The sequence below is a fragment of the Dendrobates tinctorius genome, unplaced genomic scaffold (assembly GCF_039654945.1).
Source record: "Dendrobates tinctorius isolate UK_male_01 unplaced genomic scaffold, ASM3965494v1 ptg000127l, whole genome shotgun sequence".
NCBI lineage: Eukaryota > Metazoa > Chordata > Amphibia > Anura > Dendrobatidae > Dendrobates > Dendrobates tinctorius.
Window position 1 is genome coordinate 6,289,009 of NW_027361795.1, and position 18,205 is coordinate 6,307,213.

General features: G+C 45.4%; 1 protein-coding gene across 5 annotated transcripts in view; it reads right to left on the reverse strand.

Annotated features, from left to right (window-relative positions):
- Positions 1-18,205, reverse strand: part of AMPD2 (adenosine monophosphate deaminase 2) — a 213,174-nt gene that overhangs the window by 17,147 nt on the left and 177,822 nt on the right. For all 5 annotated transcript variants that reach the window (XM_073542451.1, XM_073542450.1, XM_073542455.1 and 2 more), the window contains exon 14: positions 14,689-14,852. In XM_073542451.1, coding sequence (XP_073398552.1) covers positions 14,689-14,852 — 164 coding nt within the window. The remainder of the gene's footprint in view (positions 1-14,688; positions 14,853-18,205) is intronic.

The following is an 18,205-nucleotide window of genomic DNA, read 5'->3' on the forward strand; positions in this document are numbered from 1 at the left end:
TCAAAGAACTGGAGGGTGTTTTAACTGAAGAATGGGCTACAATTCCTTTGGAAATAATTCACACCTTGCATGAATCCATACCTCGGAGAATTGAGGCTGTAATCGCCGCAAAAGGTGGACCTACACCATATTAAACTAACTTTTGTTGATGTTTCCAGATGTTTCCATTATTTTGTCCAACCCCTGTATAAACAATGCAGGAGGAGCTCAGGCTGGCGCTGCTGTTGTTATTGGTGGGACTGAAGTGCATAAACTCCGCCCACAAAGTACATCCTGACGCTGGCAAACGTCACAACGTAATCCTTCACTCCACACGCCACAGCATTCAGTAATGAACGCTGCACGCATGCACGATTAAAGGGTCGTAAAAAAGACGTTGCGGTTCCCCACCTCTGTAATAATATAATACCGAAATCTACCCTAGTAGCTAGACTACACAGGCGGCAGCCTCGTTATCAAAAATTGATCCATAAGGATATCCATCAGGATAATTATAGGGGTTTTGCCACGAAAGGTATGTTAAAGGTATGATCTTGGAATAACTAGCTCCACAATTGGATGCATTAAAAAAATGTTCCCGTGCTGAGATAATCTTATACATGTGCCCTGCTGTGTTCTGTGTAACGGCTGTGTCTGACAGTATACAGATAGAATCCTTTGCATTCACATGTTGCGCTTTCATTGAGGTAAAACATTGCTTTAAAACAAACAGGGAAATTTACACCACAAAATAATCAGCTGTGTTTCCATACTGTCCTGTAGACTCTATTTTGCTTCCTCACCTGCCCAGGAGCTGTGGTAAGATCAGACCATGTCCCTGTACAGTCAGCCACAGCCATTACACAGTACACAGCAGGGGCACATTTATTAGATTATCTGAGCGCAGGAACATTTTTTTAGCATTCAATTGTGGAAGTTATTAATATTCCAAGATCTACTGATTAAAATGTACTTTGAGGGTGGGAAAACCTCAAGAAAGTAAGATGTATACTCAGCTTCAATATTCCAGCAGTGTAATTTGTCCCATCCCAGCTTAGTTACATCAAAATATTCCTCCCCTCCTTCATTATGATCAGCTATATCATGTGTTCTCCAGTCTAGCTACATGCTCTCCTACATAGAAAGGAGGTCAATTTCTGACTTCCTAGAACTACAGAAGGACAAAATTACTTATCAGACACCTGACAGTTTTCAAACACATCCGCTTCACTCTCTAATTTTTCTGTATATAACACTAAGGCTGGGGTCAGACTTGCGAGAAACTCAGACGAGTCTCGCACGTCAATACCTAGCACTGCCACCAGCACTCGGGAGCGGAGAGTGCAGCTACATGTATTTCTATGCAGCTGAGCTCTCCGCTCCCAAGTGCCGGCGGCAGTGCCGGGTGTTAAGATGCGAGGCTCGTCGGAGTTTCTCGCATGTGTGATCCCAGCCTTATATATAGTCTATGCCTATGTGATCTGTGTGTGCGCAGGTTCTCAAGTGCATTTCTAAGATACAGCGTCAAATTGCTCTCTCCTGACTCTTGCTTGTAAGAGATGACAGGGGGACCTTATAGACAGGAGGAACATGAAACAGGCTGAAGATGAGACTGATGAGCTTTGGGAAGAGTCGAAAATGATGGGACTCTGGTCCCTCTGCAAAACCAGAAGCCTCATGGGAAATTTAGGAGGTTTCAGAGATTGGACAATATATACATTGAGGAGCAGGCTGTCACAGTAATTACAGCTCTTGCTGTCTGTCCTTGATAGTCTACTCTCTGCAGCCAGCTTATGTGCTGAGCGGTATTTTATCTATTACTGGACTATTACTTATGGGAGAGTGGCGAGTGCTGTGCAATACTATTTCCATACAATTATTATTTTTAAAATGAGAAGGTATACGTTTATTATTTAACTATAAGAAGGTGTAAAAGATATGGAGGTAGAAGGGGGTCCACAATTTGGTTTGCACAGGGGGCTTTAGTTGACTACTCTTCATTATTCTTTAATTATAGCCTATGATGAACTATGTAGGCAAATAAAATTTCTGGAGTGCATCTTTAACACTGGCACTATGCACAGAATCCTGTGCACATTCATGGTAGGGAGCATACGCAGCATATTAATAGGAAGAGATGTTATTGAAGAATGGAAAAAAGGTATTAATTACAAACATGGAAAATTGACATTACCGTACCTTATTATCTATTGGGGTCCATAATTAAAAATAATTGTTGCTAAAATAAATAAAAAGTTAACATTCAGTGAGTGCCAAGAGGAAAAAGCATCTCATCAATACAGAAAATACTTTCCCATACCATCCAATCACATTGATATATATTGTAAGACAGCGCTTACTGCATGTGTTGGGGGAGACTCGCTTGGCAACGGGATGAAGGCACACAGGCGCATTTTTCTCACAAAACAGTCTATTTGGTTTATTTAGGCATCTGTGAGGCAGTGACCAGTGTCATATGTGAGTTTTGCTATGTGTCCCCCAGGATATGCTCTGAAATATATTATATCCGCTGGAGTGCCTTGTGATCACAGCAATGGACCTGTGACTCACAAGGCAGAACAAAAGTAAGTTTGAACCTGGTCAAGCTATTTGGACCAAGGAGTTTGTTTAGGAAAACCCGGTATGGGCTTTTAATTTTGAAACGGACCGCAGGAAGGTAGTGGGGTCCGGTCCGTTTCCTCCAGCCCAGGTCTTATGAGTGGGCGGCAAATTGGTAATCATGGACCATTATGTCTACCTGGGAATGTGTAAATCACTATTATTAGAACCAGGGACATATGAGAAATTAAAAGGAGACTGTTATGAATGGGAAACCGAGGAAAGAAAAAGACAACAAGCTAAGTCTCAGAAAACCAGAGAAGTTGGTAACTATGCAGATTGCAGATCCCTGATCTTACCCGCACAACTAGTAGCAGTCGTGGAGCGTTCCTACGTTGGTCCTAGATGCCTCGTCACAACCGGAGAACTACATAAGCCTAAAGCAGGAAAAGAGGAAAACTAACTGCCCCGAGCAGACCCCAAAGGAAACACAGCCCCCCACATGTATTGACGGTGAAACAAGATGAAAGCACAAACACAGGCAGGAAAATAGGCTGAGCAAACGATGGGGCCCGGCTAACTAAGAAGGACAGAAAAGGAAAGACACTGTCTGCAATCTGCCAAAAAAACCTACAAAAATATTGTCCAACACTTCTGATAGCAAAATTGACCCTGAAGTCACTAGACTTCTAAACCTATATCAGCACTCTGAAATATTCTGATGCAGAGCAAAAAAAGAGGCCAATCTAATAAGGGACAAAAAGCAGATTGGCAAATACTGATTATTAGGAGTGGAATTTCAGCATAGCCCCAGCAGGGGCAGGCTGATTACACAAAAAACTGAATTGACCAACAAGCGCAAGTGTGAAAATTAGCAAAAAACAAACTTAACTTGAGAAGACTGGAAGAGAGCTGAAGTCCAGGACCTGAGAAGCAGACTGAATCACCAGCACCCGGATAGGGCGTCAGCTGTCTTATATGCAATCTGATACTCCAGAGATCCAATCGTTATCTTCCTCATCAGGTGGCAGATCACTACCACTTAAACCAACCGCACTACCTCCTGTCACCACCAGAGGGAGAACGGAAGGGGAACTCTCAACTGGTGGAGCAGAAAATGAGTTCATGACAGGAGACCCAACCTTAATATATCAAGAGGACCTTGTGAACATTTTTACAAAAGCTAGGGAGGAGGGTTTGTTGTCTAAAAATGAATGGAAATTTTTGGTACCAAATAAATCCATTATACCAACCTTTTATGCACTCCCTAAAGTTCACAAGGGTTTGGTGCCACTAAAGGGACGCCCGATTGTAGCCGGGATTGGTTCATTGACACAAAATAGTGGCATATACCTGGATAAAGTACTTAGGTCGTTTGTGACATCACTTCCCTCATATGTTCGTGATACTCTACACCTCCTGAGTCTGTTAGAGGGAATTACTGTGAGTGCCGACACATGGGTGGCTTCCATCGTTGTGGAAGCGCTGTACAGTAGTATACCCCATACATATGGGATGAGAGCCATTAATCATTTTTTACAAACCAAAGCAATTGACTGCCGGAGACATAATTCTTTTATTGAAGAACTTCTGTTTTTTTGTCTTACACATAACTACTTTCTTTTTGATGGGGAGTACTTCCACCAGCTCAGGGGTACTGCGATGGGGAGCCCCTGTGCCCCCACGTATGCTAACATCTTCCTGGGCTGGTGGGAGGAAACCCACATTTTTGGAGAGAGAGATGAGTGGTGGAACCAGTATATCAGCCTCTGGGCCAGATACATCGACGATACATTGGTCTTTTGGTCTGGCCCAGAGGTTGAGTTCCGTCACTTTGTGGAGACTATTAATATTAACCAGATTGGACTTAGATTTACCTCTGAGCATCATGACAGAAGTATAAATTTGCTTGACTTTACAATCTCTAAAGAACCTGATGGGAGCATCAGGACCTGTACATATCGTAAGCCCACGTCTACTAATAATCTTTTGAGATGGACGAGCCATCATCCAGTTCCCCTTAAAAAGGGTATACCAAAGGGGCAGTTCATGCGTATTAGAAGGAACTGCAGTGACTCTGGTACCTTTAGAAGGCAGGCGGACGATCTGTATGACAGATTTAGAGCTCGAGACTACCACTGTGAGGTTTTGGATGGTCCTTATAATGAGGCCCTCTTTGCCGACAGGCAATCTCTTTTGAGAAAAAGAGACAATAGGGACTGTGGATTCAATGTAGTTAGGTTGATTGGAACATATGATGGTCAATCTGAGAGAGTTTATCAAACCCTTAAGAAACACTGGGGTGTTTTGTTGGCGGATCCGAATCTTAAAAAATGTGTGCCCCTAAACCCAGTGTGACGTATAGAAGGGGGAGGTCAATAGGAGACCAGCTGGTCCACAGTTTATACCAAAGACCAAAAAAAACAGGGACCTGGTTAGATAGGAAACCCTTGGGTTTTTTTTAAGTGTGGGAATTGTTCAAGATGTGACAGGATGTGTCAAGGAAAAACCTTTAGTAGTGCGGCGAGTGGCAGGGTTTTTACTGTCAGGGACTTTGGCAATTGTAGATCTTCGGGCCTCGTTTATAAAGCTACCTGTACCTGCCCCATGGATTATGCTGGTAAAACCATAAAAGAGCTGAGCGTCAGGGTGGGTGAGCATATATGTGATATAAAAAATAAACGAGATACACCGGTGGCCCGTCAAATGAATGAAGTACATGATGGACGCTTGAGTGAGATCATATTTAGTATGATAGAACTGGTCAAACCCAAAATAAGAGGAGGGGATTTGGATAAGACCATACAGAGACGAGAGGCTGAATGGATATTCAGGCTACAGTCCCTTACCCCGAAGGGTTTGAATGAGTGTCTATCATATACTTGCTTTATTTAAACATTGGACTGTACTGTTGTTTTGGACCCCTGGTTTGGGTGCTACCTGCACTTGTTGATGGATTTGTGTTGAGAAGCTACATATTCTGCATGTATTTGGATTTCTCTAACATGTGTTCGATTGTGGGATTTTGTATTTTATTAATAATTTTTGGTTCTCTAAATTTTATCTGTTTGGAAGAAAATTAGGCATGCTCTACTCCCTGAAGATGAATTATGTCGGCTAAACAAATGATATACAGTCATGGCCAAAAGTATTGACACCCCTGAAATTCTGTCAGATAATATTCAGTTTCTTCCTGAAAATGATTGCAAACACAAATTCTTTGGTATTATTATCTTCATTTAATTTGTCTTAAATGAAAAAACACAAAAGAGAATGAAGCAAAAAGCAAAACATTGATCATTTCACACAAAACTCCAAAAATGGGCCGGACAAAAGTATTGGCACCCTCAGCCTAATACTTGGTTGCACAACCTTTAGCCAAAATAACTGCGACCAACCGCTTCCGGTAACCATCAATGAGTTTCTTACAATGCTCTGCTGGAATTTTAGACCATTCTTCTTTGGCAAACTACTCCAGGTCCCTGATATTCTCCAAAGTGCCATTTTTAGATCTCTCCACAGGTGTTCTATGGGATTCAGGTCTGGACTCATTGCTGGCCACCTTAGAAGTCTCCAGTGCTTTCTCTCAAACCATTTTCTAGTGCTTTTTGAAGTGTGTTTTGGGTTATTGTCCTGCTGGAAGACCCATGACCTCTGAGGTAGACCCAGCTTTCTCACACTGGGCCCTAAATTATGCTGCAAAATTTGTTGATAGTCTTCTGACTTCATAATGCCATGCACACGGTCAAGCAGTCCAGTGCCAGAGGCAGCAAAGCAACCCCAAAACATCAGGGAACCTCCGCCATGTTTGACTGTAGGGACCGTGTACTTTTCTTTGAATGCCTCTTTTTTCTCCTGTAAACTCTATGTTGATGCTTTTGCCCTAAAAGCTTTACTTTTGTCTCATCTGACCAAAGAACATTCTTCCAAAATGTTTTAGGCATTTTCAGGTAAGTTTTGGCAAACTCCAGCCTGGCTTTTTTATGTCTCAGGGTAAGAAGTGGAGTCTTCCTGGGTCTCCTACCATACAGTCCATTTTCATTCAGATGCCGACGGATAGTACGGGTTGACACCGTTGTACCCTCGGACTGCAGGGCAGCTTGAACTTGTTTGGATGTTAGTGGAGGTTCTTTATCCAACATCCGCACAATCTTGCGTTGAAATCTCTTGTCAATTTTCCTTTTCCGTCCACATCTAGGGAGGTTAGCCACAGTGCCATGGGCTTTAAACTTCTTGATGACACTGCGCACGGTAGACACAGGAACATTCAGGTCTTTGGAGATGGACTTGTAGCCTTGAGATTGCTCATGCTTCCTCACAATTTGGTTTCTCAAGTCCTCAGACAGTTCTTTGGTCTTCTTTCTTTTCTCCATGCTCAATGTGGTACACACAAGGACACAGGACAGAGGTTGAGTCAACTTTAATCCATGTCAACTGGCTGCAAGTGTGATTTAGTTATTGCCAACACCTGTTAGGTGCCACAGGTAAGTTACAGGTGCTGTTAATTACACAAATTAGAGAAGCATCACATGATTTTTCGCACAGTGCCAATACTTTTGTCCACCATCTTTTTTATGTTTGGTGTGGAATTATATCCAATTTGGCTTTAGGACAATTCTTTTTGTGTTTTTTCATTTAAGACAAATTAAATGAAGATAATAATACCAAAGAATTTGTGTTTGCAATCATTTTCAGGAAGAAACTGAGTATTATCTGACAGAATTGCAGGGGTGTCAATACTTTTGGCCATGACTGTATATATATATATATATATATATATATATATATATATTTATTATGGTTACCTAACCTTCTCTTTTTAGCTATAACTAAAGTGAATAGTAACCCTTAAAGGAGATGTTTATCTAAATATGGTTAATATCTGTCATGATCCAAGGTGGATCTGACAAGTAAATGGACAAAGTGAACTTTTTCTTCCTTTGGCTTAGTGCCAAAGTGGGTTCATTGCCCCCGGTGGCCATTAGAATTATTACACGTGGTGTCGTTTGTTCTAAGTTGCCCCGGTGGTGGTGAGTGGTATTGCACTTTAGTTTTAATGTGCACGTATTACAAATCAGGTGTGAGGCTCTATAAAAGAGTTTCAGGTGTGTTTGATGATCGTTGGTGATATTGATAGTTCGTCATTTGGGAAGCAAGCCTGGGTGATGAAGGAGCTGAATGAGAGTCCTGGGCAGCCCAGCCAGAGGGGTTGAGTCAGCTATGGAGTCTGCAGGGAGTGCTGGCATGGATTAGTGGAGTCCAACGATGTGGTCTGCAAGAAGGGCTGGCATGGCGTGGTGGACTCGCAGTTTATGGTGTCAGCAGGAAGTGCTTGCATGGCTTGGTGGAGTGGTGACTATGGTGAGAGTTGCACTCAGCATGCTGGACTTGGTTGCTGAAAACTGGACTCAAGCATGCTGGACTTATTGGCAGAAAAGTTGGACTCAAGCAGGCTGGACTTTTTGGCAGAAGCTGGACTCATCTTTGGGACTCTGTTTACTGGGCAGCTGCAACTGGTGGTGGACTCTGCTCCAAGGCTGTACTATGGTTATGGATCCGGTTATGGTGACGGATCCGGTTGAAGGAGAAGATGCACGCAGGTGGTGGGCTCTGTTGCGGGGAGCATAAGCAACAGGGCAAAGCTAAGTGGTGTTCCCCCTGCGTTCTGTGACTCTTTGGAGTGTTTGGGGCTGAGGTGTGGAACGCAGGCCAGCATGGACCGCAGGTGGAGGGGAAGTGGAGCATGTGATAACAGCATGACCCAAATGTGATACCGCCGATTATAGGTAGGCGGAGCCTGATAACGGAGTTGATTGAACGGGGGTTATTTAAATCCCCTGTGTATGAGTGCCGGCTATGCCTTACATCATCATGGCATCCGGCATCGATACTATCCATTCCTCCTGATGAACCGTGCAAACGGGGAAACGCGTCGGGGTGGCCTGAACATATGCTAAGTTCCAATCATTTACATCATTGTATTTTGTCCTATTTCTAAGGCTTTGGTGTCCCTATGATTGAGGGGCTATTTCATTGGCATTATCAAATATAAGCAAGTCTTTGATCAATGGGGAGATTGTTGCCCATAGGATATGAATATGCTGCTGTGTTTTTAATATCTTTTTTGGATTTGTGTCATTGTGGCAAATAGTGGCCTTAATTGATGTTTGGGCTTTTTGTTTTGTTGCCTGTTAATCCTGAGTGATGAACCTACCAAATGAAATGTTTTATATTGCTAAGGATCTATTCCTTTCATTTCTTTTCTTTGCTATATTGTTTTCCCCCCTATATTGATAGGGTGAGATTTGGGGAAAGAGGGACAGTCTACGTTGAGTGGGGGCGCCAAAAAATCGTCTCTTAGGGTGCCAACCTCCACGGCAAGGAAGGAGTGAGGTGTATTGCAGGGTTATTGGCAATTTTGTGTATTATTGTGGACTATATAGGGTTTTTGTATTACCCTATACACTGGGTTAGGTGCTTTTTTAACAAAATGAGGAATTAAAATATTGCTTTTTAAGGGAAATATATGTTCACTACAGGATCCCCAGCCACCACATACCGATCGGAAGCCTGGTACAAGGTCCGTTCAGCGCTGAGGAAAATGGCACCTGAGGACGACATGGATGCTTTTCTTACCATTTTTGAACGCACTGCAGAGCGGGAGAACTTGCGGGTGGCTCAGTGGGCTGAGGTGGTCTCCAACTTCTTGACGGGAGATGCACAAAAGGCCTACCTAGACCTCAGTCGGGACGATGCCCTGGACTATGGGAAGCTGAAAGTTGAGATCCTTGCTCGACTGGGGGTTAATACATATGTGCGGGCCCAACGGGTGTTCCAGTGGTCCTTTTCTGAGACTCGCCCGGCTCGGTCTCAAGCTTAAGACTTACTGCAAGTGGTAAAAAAATGGCTACAGCCTGAGACTTTAACCCCGATCCAGATGGTAGAGGGTGGTGGTCGATCGGCTGGTGAGGGCCCTGCTAGCCGCCATACAGCGTTGGGTGGGGCAAAGGGACCCGGGCACTCTGGACCAGGTGGTAGGACTGGTTGAGCGGTATACAGCCACTCAAGACTTTATACGAGACACTGCCCCACTTCGGCTGTCACGTAAGGCCCCATCAGCTCAGGAGCCTGGGAAAAGTCTACAACCCTCCACCAAGGCCAATACGGATCGTGCCCATACTGAGGGGATATCTCTGAAGGAGTGTCAACCGCCCCGTGTCCCCTAGCGTAGCCCCAAGGTTCCCTTGGGCCCCAGTCCTTAAGTGTTGGCAGTGCCAAGAGCCTGGACATGTGATTGCTAACTGCCCCCTAACAACCGAACCCATGGACAGCGGGTATACCCGCCGGGTATCTATGTATGCCCAGCCAGTCTGCACTGCCACTACAGACTCTGCCGGTACCGAACCTCAGCGGTGCGAGATACTCATCAATTGCTACCAGACGGACGCTCTCTTCGACTCAGGGAGTTTGGTGACCCTGATACACGGGTCCCTGGTTGCCCGGGATAGACCTAATGGACAGAAGGTGGGGGTAGTGTGCATACATGGGGACCTCCGTGAGTACCCGACTGAGGTACCGTGAGTACCCGACTGGGGAGATAAAACATGTGGAGGGAGTGGTAAAGACTCTTCCGTATGCGACTGTATTAGAAAGAGACTTTCCCCTGTTCTGGTCCCTATAGGAGACCACGGTTAACCATCTCCGGGTAAAAAGTATTCCGGGCGCTGATCCTGAAGATCCTGAAACCCTTCCTGCCGTAGGGGTCACCAATATAGGGACAGAGTGTAACCCCGATAGGTTTCCCCTAGAGGTGTTGGCAGGAGAAGTTGAGGAGAACTCACCGATTCCTGAACTAGAGTTGTCCTCTGGTAAGTTCGGGACAGCTCAGCTCCAGGATCCCACTTTGGCACGGGCACGGGAAAGAGTAATTGAGATAAATGGGGTGGCTCAGCAACCGGGTGCGGAGATGGAGTTCCCATGGATGGTAATCAACCAGGAGCTACTGTACAGGGTGGATAAAATCAGGGGTGAGGTGGTAGAACAGCTGGTAGTGCTCCAGCCCTACCGCCGGGTGGTGCTCGACATGGCTCACACTCACATGCTGGGAGGGCATTTGGGAGCCAAAAAGACTCAGGAGCGCATACTGCAGCGGTTCTTCTGGTCAGGCGTCTACGCTGAGGTCCAAAGGTATTGTGAGACGTGTCCAGAGTGCCAACTGACCTCACCCACCACGAACTACCAGAGCCCATTGGTGCCTCTGCCCATCATAGAGGTACCGTTTGAGAGGATTGCGATGGATCTCGTAGGGCCGGTAGTAAAATCTGCCCAGGGTCACCAACACATATTGGTAGTCGTAGACTACGCTACCCGGTATCCAGAGGCGATACCACTCCGCCACACCTCGGCTAAATTAATAGCCAGGGAACTGTTTGCCATGTTTTGTCGCCTTGGGCTACCCAAGAAGATCTTGACAGATCAGGGAACCCCTTTTATGTCTAAGGTGAACAAGGAGCTGTGCAAGCTGCTCCAAATTAAACAGCTACGTACATCGGTGTATCATCCACAAAACAACGGGTTGGTGGAGAGGTTTAATTAGACCCTCAAAGCCATGCTAAAAAAGGTGGTCGCCAAAGATGGAAGGGATTGGGACATTTTACTGCCATATCTCATTTTCGCCATCTGCGAGGTACCGCAGGCGTCCATGGGGTTCTCCGCATTTGAGCTACTGTATGGCAGGCACCCGAGGGGACTGCTGGATGTAGCCAAAGAGATGGGGGAACAGGAGCCCACTCCCCATAAGAGTGTCATCAAATATGTGGCAAAAATGCAGGATCGGATTGCGGTCATGCGGCCCATAGTAAAGGAGTATCTGTTGGATGCGCAGGCCGCTCAGAGCCGTACGTATAATAAAAGGGCAACAGTCAGGATCTTTAAAGAAGGGGATGGGTGTTGGTACTAGTACCCAACCCAGAGAGTAAACTCATGGCCAAGTGGCAAGGGCCTTATGAGATACAGGGGAAAGTGGGGGAAGTGAACTATAAAGTTTACCAACCCGGAAAAAGGAAACCCGAGCAGCTGTACCATGTAAACTTGCTAAAGGCATGGAAGGACCGGGAATGTCTTGTCATGGAGGCAACTCCGGTCGTACCAACAGAGGGCCCTCTGGCACTGGCCAAGGACACAGCCGGGGGACATGTTAAAATAAATGACTCTCTCACCAAACAGCAGCGGCGGGAGGCTCGGGCCCTCGTGCAGAGGAATACGGATGTATTCTCAGAGCTGCCTCGGTGATACAACATGACATTATCACTGAGCCCCAGGTAAGGGTGCGGATGAAACCATACCGAGTGCCAAAAGCCAGGAGGCAAGCGAAACAGGCTGAAGTGAAGCAAATGCTTCAATTGGGAGTCATTGAAGAGTCCCGAAGTAAGTGGGCGAGCCCCATTGTGCTAATACCGAAACCGGACGGGTCGTTACGCTTCTGTAATGACTTCAGGAAGTTAAATGAGGTGTCAAAATTTGACCTCTACCCAAAGCCTCCGGTGGACGAGCTAATTGAAAGACTGGGAAAGGCCCAGTACTTCACCACACTCGACCTCACTAAAGGGTACTGGCAGGTTCCCCTGACAGAATCGGCTAAAGAGAAGACCGCATTTATCACGCCAGAGGGTCTGTTTCACTATGTTGTCTTACCCTTTGGGTTACATGAGGCTCCGGCCACATTCCAGAGGCTGATGGACATAGTATTAGAACCACATCGGAAGTACGCAACGGCCTATTTAGATGACATAATCATCTTTAGTACCAACTGGGAGACCCACCTGTCCCAGGTACAAGCCGTGTTAGACTCGCTCCGAGTCGCGGGGTTAACAGCATCCCAAAGAAATGTGCGATAGGGCTCACGGAAGCTCAGTACTTGGGTTACGTGATTGGTCGCTGGGTGATCAAACCCCAAGTAAACAAGATTGAGGCCATCCAAAACTGGCCCAAGCCCTTAAGTACTAAGCAGGTGAGGGCATTCCTTGGCATCATTGGTTACTACCGCCAGTTTATACAAAATTTTGCGGGGGAATCAGCACCCCTAACGGACCGCTTAAAAGGTAAAAGGACAGTGATGGTTCGATGGAAACCTCAGGCAGAAAAAGCATTCGAGTCCCTGAAGTTGGCGTTGTGTGGACAGCCGGTCCTCATCAGCCCCAACTTCAAAAAGACCTTTATTGTACAAACCGATGCCTCGGAGGTAGGTCTAGGAGTGGTGCTGTCGCAAGAGGTGAACGGGGATGCGCATCCAGTCACCTACTTGAGCAGGAAACTGACCCCAGCAGAGAAAAATTATACCGTAGTGGAGTGCTTGGCGATTAAATAGGCCTTGGAGTCCCTACGCTATTATTTGCTCGGGCGTCAGTTTCGTTTGGTAACAGACCATTCCCCCCTCGTCTGGATGAGAAACGCAAAAGAGAGGAATGCCCGAGTCACCAGATGGTTCCTGTCCCTACAAAACTTCAGTTTCTCAGTGGAACATAGGGCGGGGAAGGCACAGGGAAATGTGGATGCCCTGTCACGGGCCCCCTGTATGGTGACAAATGTTCAACCCCACAAGCTTGAACGGGGGGTATGTGGGCAGTGACCGGTGTCATATGTGAGGGTCGCTATGTGTCCCCCAGGATGTGCTCTGAAATGTATTAGATCCGCTGGAGTGCCTTGTGATCACAGCAATGGACCTGTGACTCACAGGGAAGAATAAAAGTGAGTTTGAACATGGTCAAGCTATTTGGACCAAGGAGTTTGTTTAGGAAAACCCGGTATGGGCTTTTATTTTTGAAACGGACTGCAGGAAGGTAGTGGGGTCTGGTCCGTTTCCTCCAGCCCAGGTCTTATGAGTGGCCTATGGCCACAGGTTGGAAAAGGAAAAAAAAAACCTGCTGGGAGTGTTGATTTGTTCAGTGTTGCTCTGGTGAGGAAACAGAGCAGGTGATCTGCAGGTAACGCCCTGTGTGAGTTAACACAGGGCCAGCGGAGCCAAAGGGACTGGCAACCCTCACTGCATGCCCGGCAGTACGTCGCTCACGGCAACTGCACTGGACTAGCGTTTTGTTTACCCGGCTGCGATCCGGAAGATACAGCGTGCGGTGCACTGAGTGAGTTTTTGTTGGACATTAAAAACCTTTTTGTTTTGAACTTGCTTGGGTCACTGCCTCATAACTGCACAGCGTGGACACCGCTGCTTTACACTTCACAAACCACACTGTAGGCCATGTTACACTTCACAGACGTAACACATAGTCCATAGCACTTCACAGTTCACGGCTTTAACTCGCAGTCACTAAACATGCTGGACTTCGAACTTCATCCAGTTACCGTGGGTGACCGCATGCCGAACAGTTCGTTAACAGCCATCAACGGAACATAATAAACACCAACAGTCTGTTCCAATGGTAGATACTTCTCTGCCATTATTATAACCCCCTTTCTGGAGTTACCTACCTGGAGTTCCTTCTCCACACGCTGACTCCTGTCAGTTCTCTCTCCTGGGGAAGCTGACTTACTGGGATCACCGTGCTTGTGACCAGGGGACTCCCGACAGTCCACTCTCAGAAGGACGGTAGCTTCTCCCATGCAGTGCCATCACAGACTCTGCACATACACGGCCTCTCCATGTGCTCTTCAGGAAGTCCAATCCTTGGAGCTTCCAACACAGAGGCCTGTCCTGTCTTCCAGGACCTTACATCACAGACCTTGTGACCCAAACCCTGGTCACATTATGTAGCTGTAACCACCCCCATAGGTGGGCGGTGTATGTGTGGTTAGTCAGTCCCGCCCAGCTCTCCGACTAACCCTGTAAGCCCCCCATATATAAGTAAACAAACACTTGTGGAACTACAAGTCCCAGTGCAACAACATTTTGGGCTTACAGCGCAGAGGACCTCCTCTGCGACACATATCTACCACTTACAATAATGCCGGTCACTGTCTCACCATCACAGTTATGCCTCCATGGGTATACTGAGGAGCACATACAGCATCCCCTAGCTGTAACAGGGGTCACTCACTGCCTCAAAATATATACTTTTTTTTTCAGTGACATTATATTTTTCATTTAATTAACAGCAATGTAATATTTGCACTAATAATTATAATACTTTAATATACCTGCGCAGGTGATTGAGGACGGTCATATTGGCAAACATATAGTATAAATAGTAGGAATATGGGGGATTTTCATCCTCCCTCCAGTTCTCTGGCAGTGGACTCTCCATATTAAAAATATGATGTTCTGGCTTAGACTCATCATCCACACTGTCAAATCCATCCACCTAAAAAGCAAATGAAGTGAAAACAACAGTTAAATACAATGAACATTTTTTTTTACCATCTCTTACCCTTTAAGGCTATGTATGAGCTTTTGATGTTGCAGATTTTCTTCACCTATTAAGTAAATTAGGTTATTTGTGTGTTTTTATTGCTGTTTTTCAGTGTGTTTTTACATGCGTTTTTATTGCATTTTTTACTTTGCTTTCTTTGTCTCTTGTTGCTATGTCATATTTTAAAAGGAATTTGTCACCAGGTTTTTGCTACCTAACCTGAGAGAAAATAATGTAGGGACAGAGACCCTGATTCCAGCGATGTATCACTTAGTTTCAGCAGTAGTAATAAAAATAGGCTATGTTCCCACAATGAGCTTTTGGTCAGTTTTTGATGTTGCAAATTCTCTGTACCACTTCTGCACTCATCAAGTAAATATTTTTGGTACTCACCGAAAAATCTTTCTCAATAGTCTTCTTTGGCAGACAGCGAAAACCATGCGATAGACTGCCGCCATGGGAGGCTGACACTATTACATTCTAAATGAAAATTGTCTCCTCCCCAGTGGGTGCTATGTCCCCCAATGAAGACTATCGCAAAACATTTTACGGAAAATACCAAAAAATCTTTATTTATCGATTGCTTCAATGGGGGACCCAGAGTACCATGGGATGTCCTAAAGCTGTCCCTGGGGTGGGAAAATAATATACTGTTACCACCAAACTCTCCACTCTTGATAAAGCCGAAGACTGAGCAACTGCCAGATCCAAAATCTTCCTGCCAAGACTTGCATCCATAGATGCAAAGGTATGAATCCTGTAAAATTTGGAGAAGGTATATATTGAAGACCAAGTGTCTGCTTTACAGAGTTGCAAAACCAATGTCTTGTGACGAGCAGCCCAGGAAGTCACCACCGCCCGCACACAGCGCATCATAATCCTAAAATGCCTCCGCCTTATAGGCCTAAATGATGGCTGATCTAATCCAACAAACAATAGTTGCCTTAGAAGTGGCAAAGCCCCTGCAAGGGCCATTTGGTATGACAAACAAGGAGTCAGACCGTCTGAATGGGTCAACAGCTGATAAATAGCACCCTACAGCCCTGACAACATCTAATTTGTGCAGAGCTTTCTTGGTAGCACGAGAAGGCGCAGGGCACATGGAAGTCAAGACAATGGTTTAGTTAAGGCGTAAAGACGAAACCACCTAAGGGAGGAAGGATGGGGAAAAGTCTCAACAGTACCATTTCCTTTTGCAGGATGAGGTAAGGAACACGGCAAAAGAGGGCCGCAAGCTCTAATACCCTCCTGGACAGATGTGATGGCAATAAGGAAAGTTAACTTATAAGCAAGATGAAGCGCAAAAACCTCTCTAAGGGGATCAAAAGGAAGAGACTAAATAGCCTCCAATAATAGATTAAAGTTCCATAGATCAATGGGAGGTCGATAGCACACGCTAGACCAAAACTATCCTCTGGTGATAAGACTTGACAATTCTAGTCAAATCCCTCTAGAATAAAATAGTCAATGCGGACACCTGTCCTTGAGAGAATTCAGCGCCAACCTTGACTGCAAGACGGAGAGAAGCACAGGCAGAGAAAAGGACATTTGAGAAATTCCAGAAGACTCACATCAATGAAAGTGCCCCAATCATGGTTTGGATGACTGGTTCTGACAACCCCGCTGCACTCAGAAACACAGCTTTAACAGCCAAGCTGTTAAACTGAGCGACTGTAAATCCTGATGGAAGAATGGACCCTGAAACAGAAGATCTGGACGGAGAGGAAGAGTCCAAGGGATATCTGTCAAAAAGTTGATCACTTTCACGTACCAGGCCCTAACGAGGCCAGTCTGTTATAATAAGAATAACTGGAATCCCCTCTGCCTTGACCTTCTTGAGGAGTCTGGGCAGCAGAGGTCCAGGTGGAGATAGGTAAGGTGGAGAGAATTGAGACCAGGGAATTGCCAATGCATTGGCTGTAACTGCCTGAAGATCCCAAGTTCTTGCAACAAATCTTGATACCTTGTAGTTTTAGGCTGCATGCTAAGAAATCAACATCTGGTGTGCCCATTTATGGCAAATCTGATCGAACACCTCTGGGTGAAGAGCACATTCTCCTGCTGCTACTTGCTGGCGGCTCTAAAAGTCTGTGGCCCAGTTATCCACTCCGTGTATACGAGGCACCAAGATCAGAGGAACTTTGTGCTCTGCCTATTTCAGCATCTCCACTACCTCTATTACAGTTGTGGCCAAAAGTATTGACACCCCTGCAATTCTGTCAGATAATACTCAGTTTCTTCCTGAAAATGATTGCAAACACAAATTCTTTGGTATTATTATCTTCATTTAATTTGTCTTAAATGAAAAAACACAAACGAGAATGACGCAAAAAGCAAAACATTGATTATTTCACACAAAACTCCAAAAATGGGCCAGACAAAAGTATTGGCACCCTCAGCCTAATACTTGGTTGCACAACCTTTAGCCAAAATAACTGCGACCAACCGCTATCGGTAACCATCAATGAGTTTCTTACAATGCTCTGCTGGAATTTTAGACCATTCTTCTTTGGCAAATTGCTCCAGGTCCCTGATATTTGAAGGGTGCCTTCTCCAAACTGCCATTTTTAGATCTCTCCACAGGTGTTCTATGGGATTCAGGTCTGGACTCATTGCTGGCCACCATAGAAGTCTCCAGTGCTTTCTCTCAAACTATTTTCTAGTGCTTTTTGAAGTGTGTTTTGGGTCATTGTCCTGCTGGAAGATCCATGACCTCTGAGGGAGACCCAGCTTTCCCACACTGGGCCCTACATTATGCTGCAAAATATGTAGGTAGTCTTCTGACTTCATAAGCCATGCACATGGTCAAGCAGTCCAGTGCCAGAGGCAGCAAAGCAACCCCAAAACATCAGGGAACCTCCGCCATGTTTGACTGTAGGGACCGTGTTCTTTTCTTTGAATGCCTTTTTTTCTCCTGTAAACTCTATGTTGATGCCTTTGCCCAAAAAGCTCTACTTTTGTCTCATCTGACCAGAGAACATTCTTCCAAAACGTTTTAGGCTTTTTCAGGTAAGTTTTGGCAAACTCCAGCCTGGCTTTTTTATCATAGAATCATAGAATCGTAGAGTTGGAAGGGACCTCCTGGGCCATCTGGTCCAACCCCCTGCTCAAAGCAGGATTCGCTAAATCATCCCAGTCAGATGTCTGTCCAGCCTCTGTTTGAAGACTTCCATTGAAGGAGAACTCACCACTTCTCGTGGCAGCCTGTTCCACTCATTGATCACTCTAACTGTCAAAAAGTTTTTTCTAATATCTAATCTGTGTCTCCTCCCATTCAGTTTCATCCCATTGCTTCTAGTCTTTCC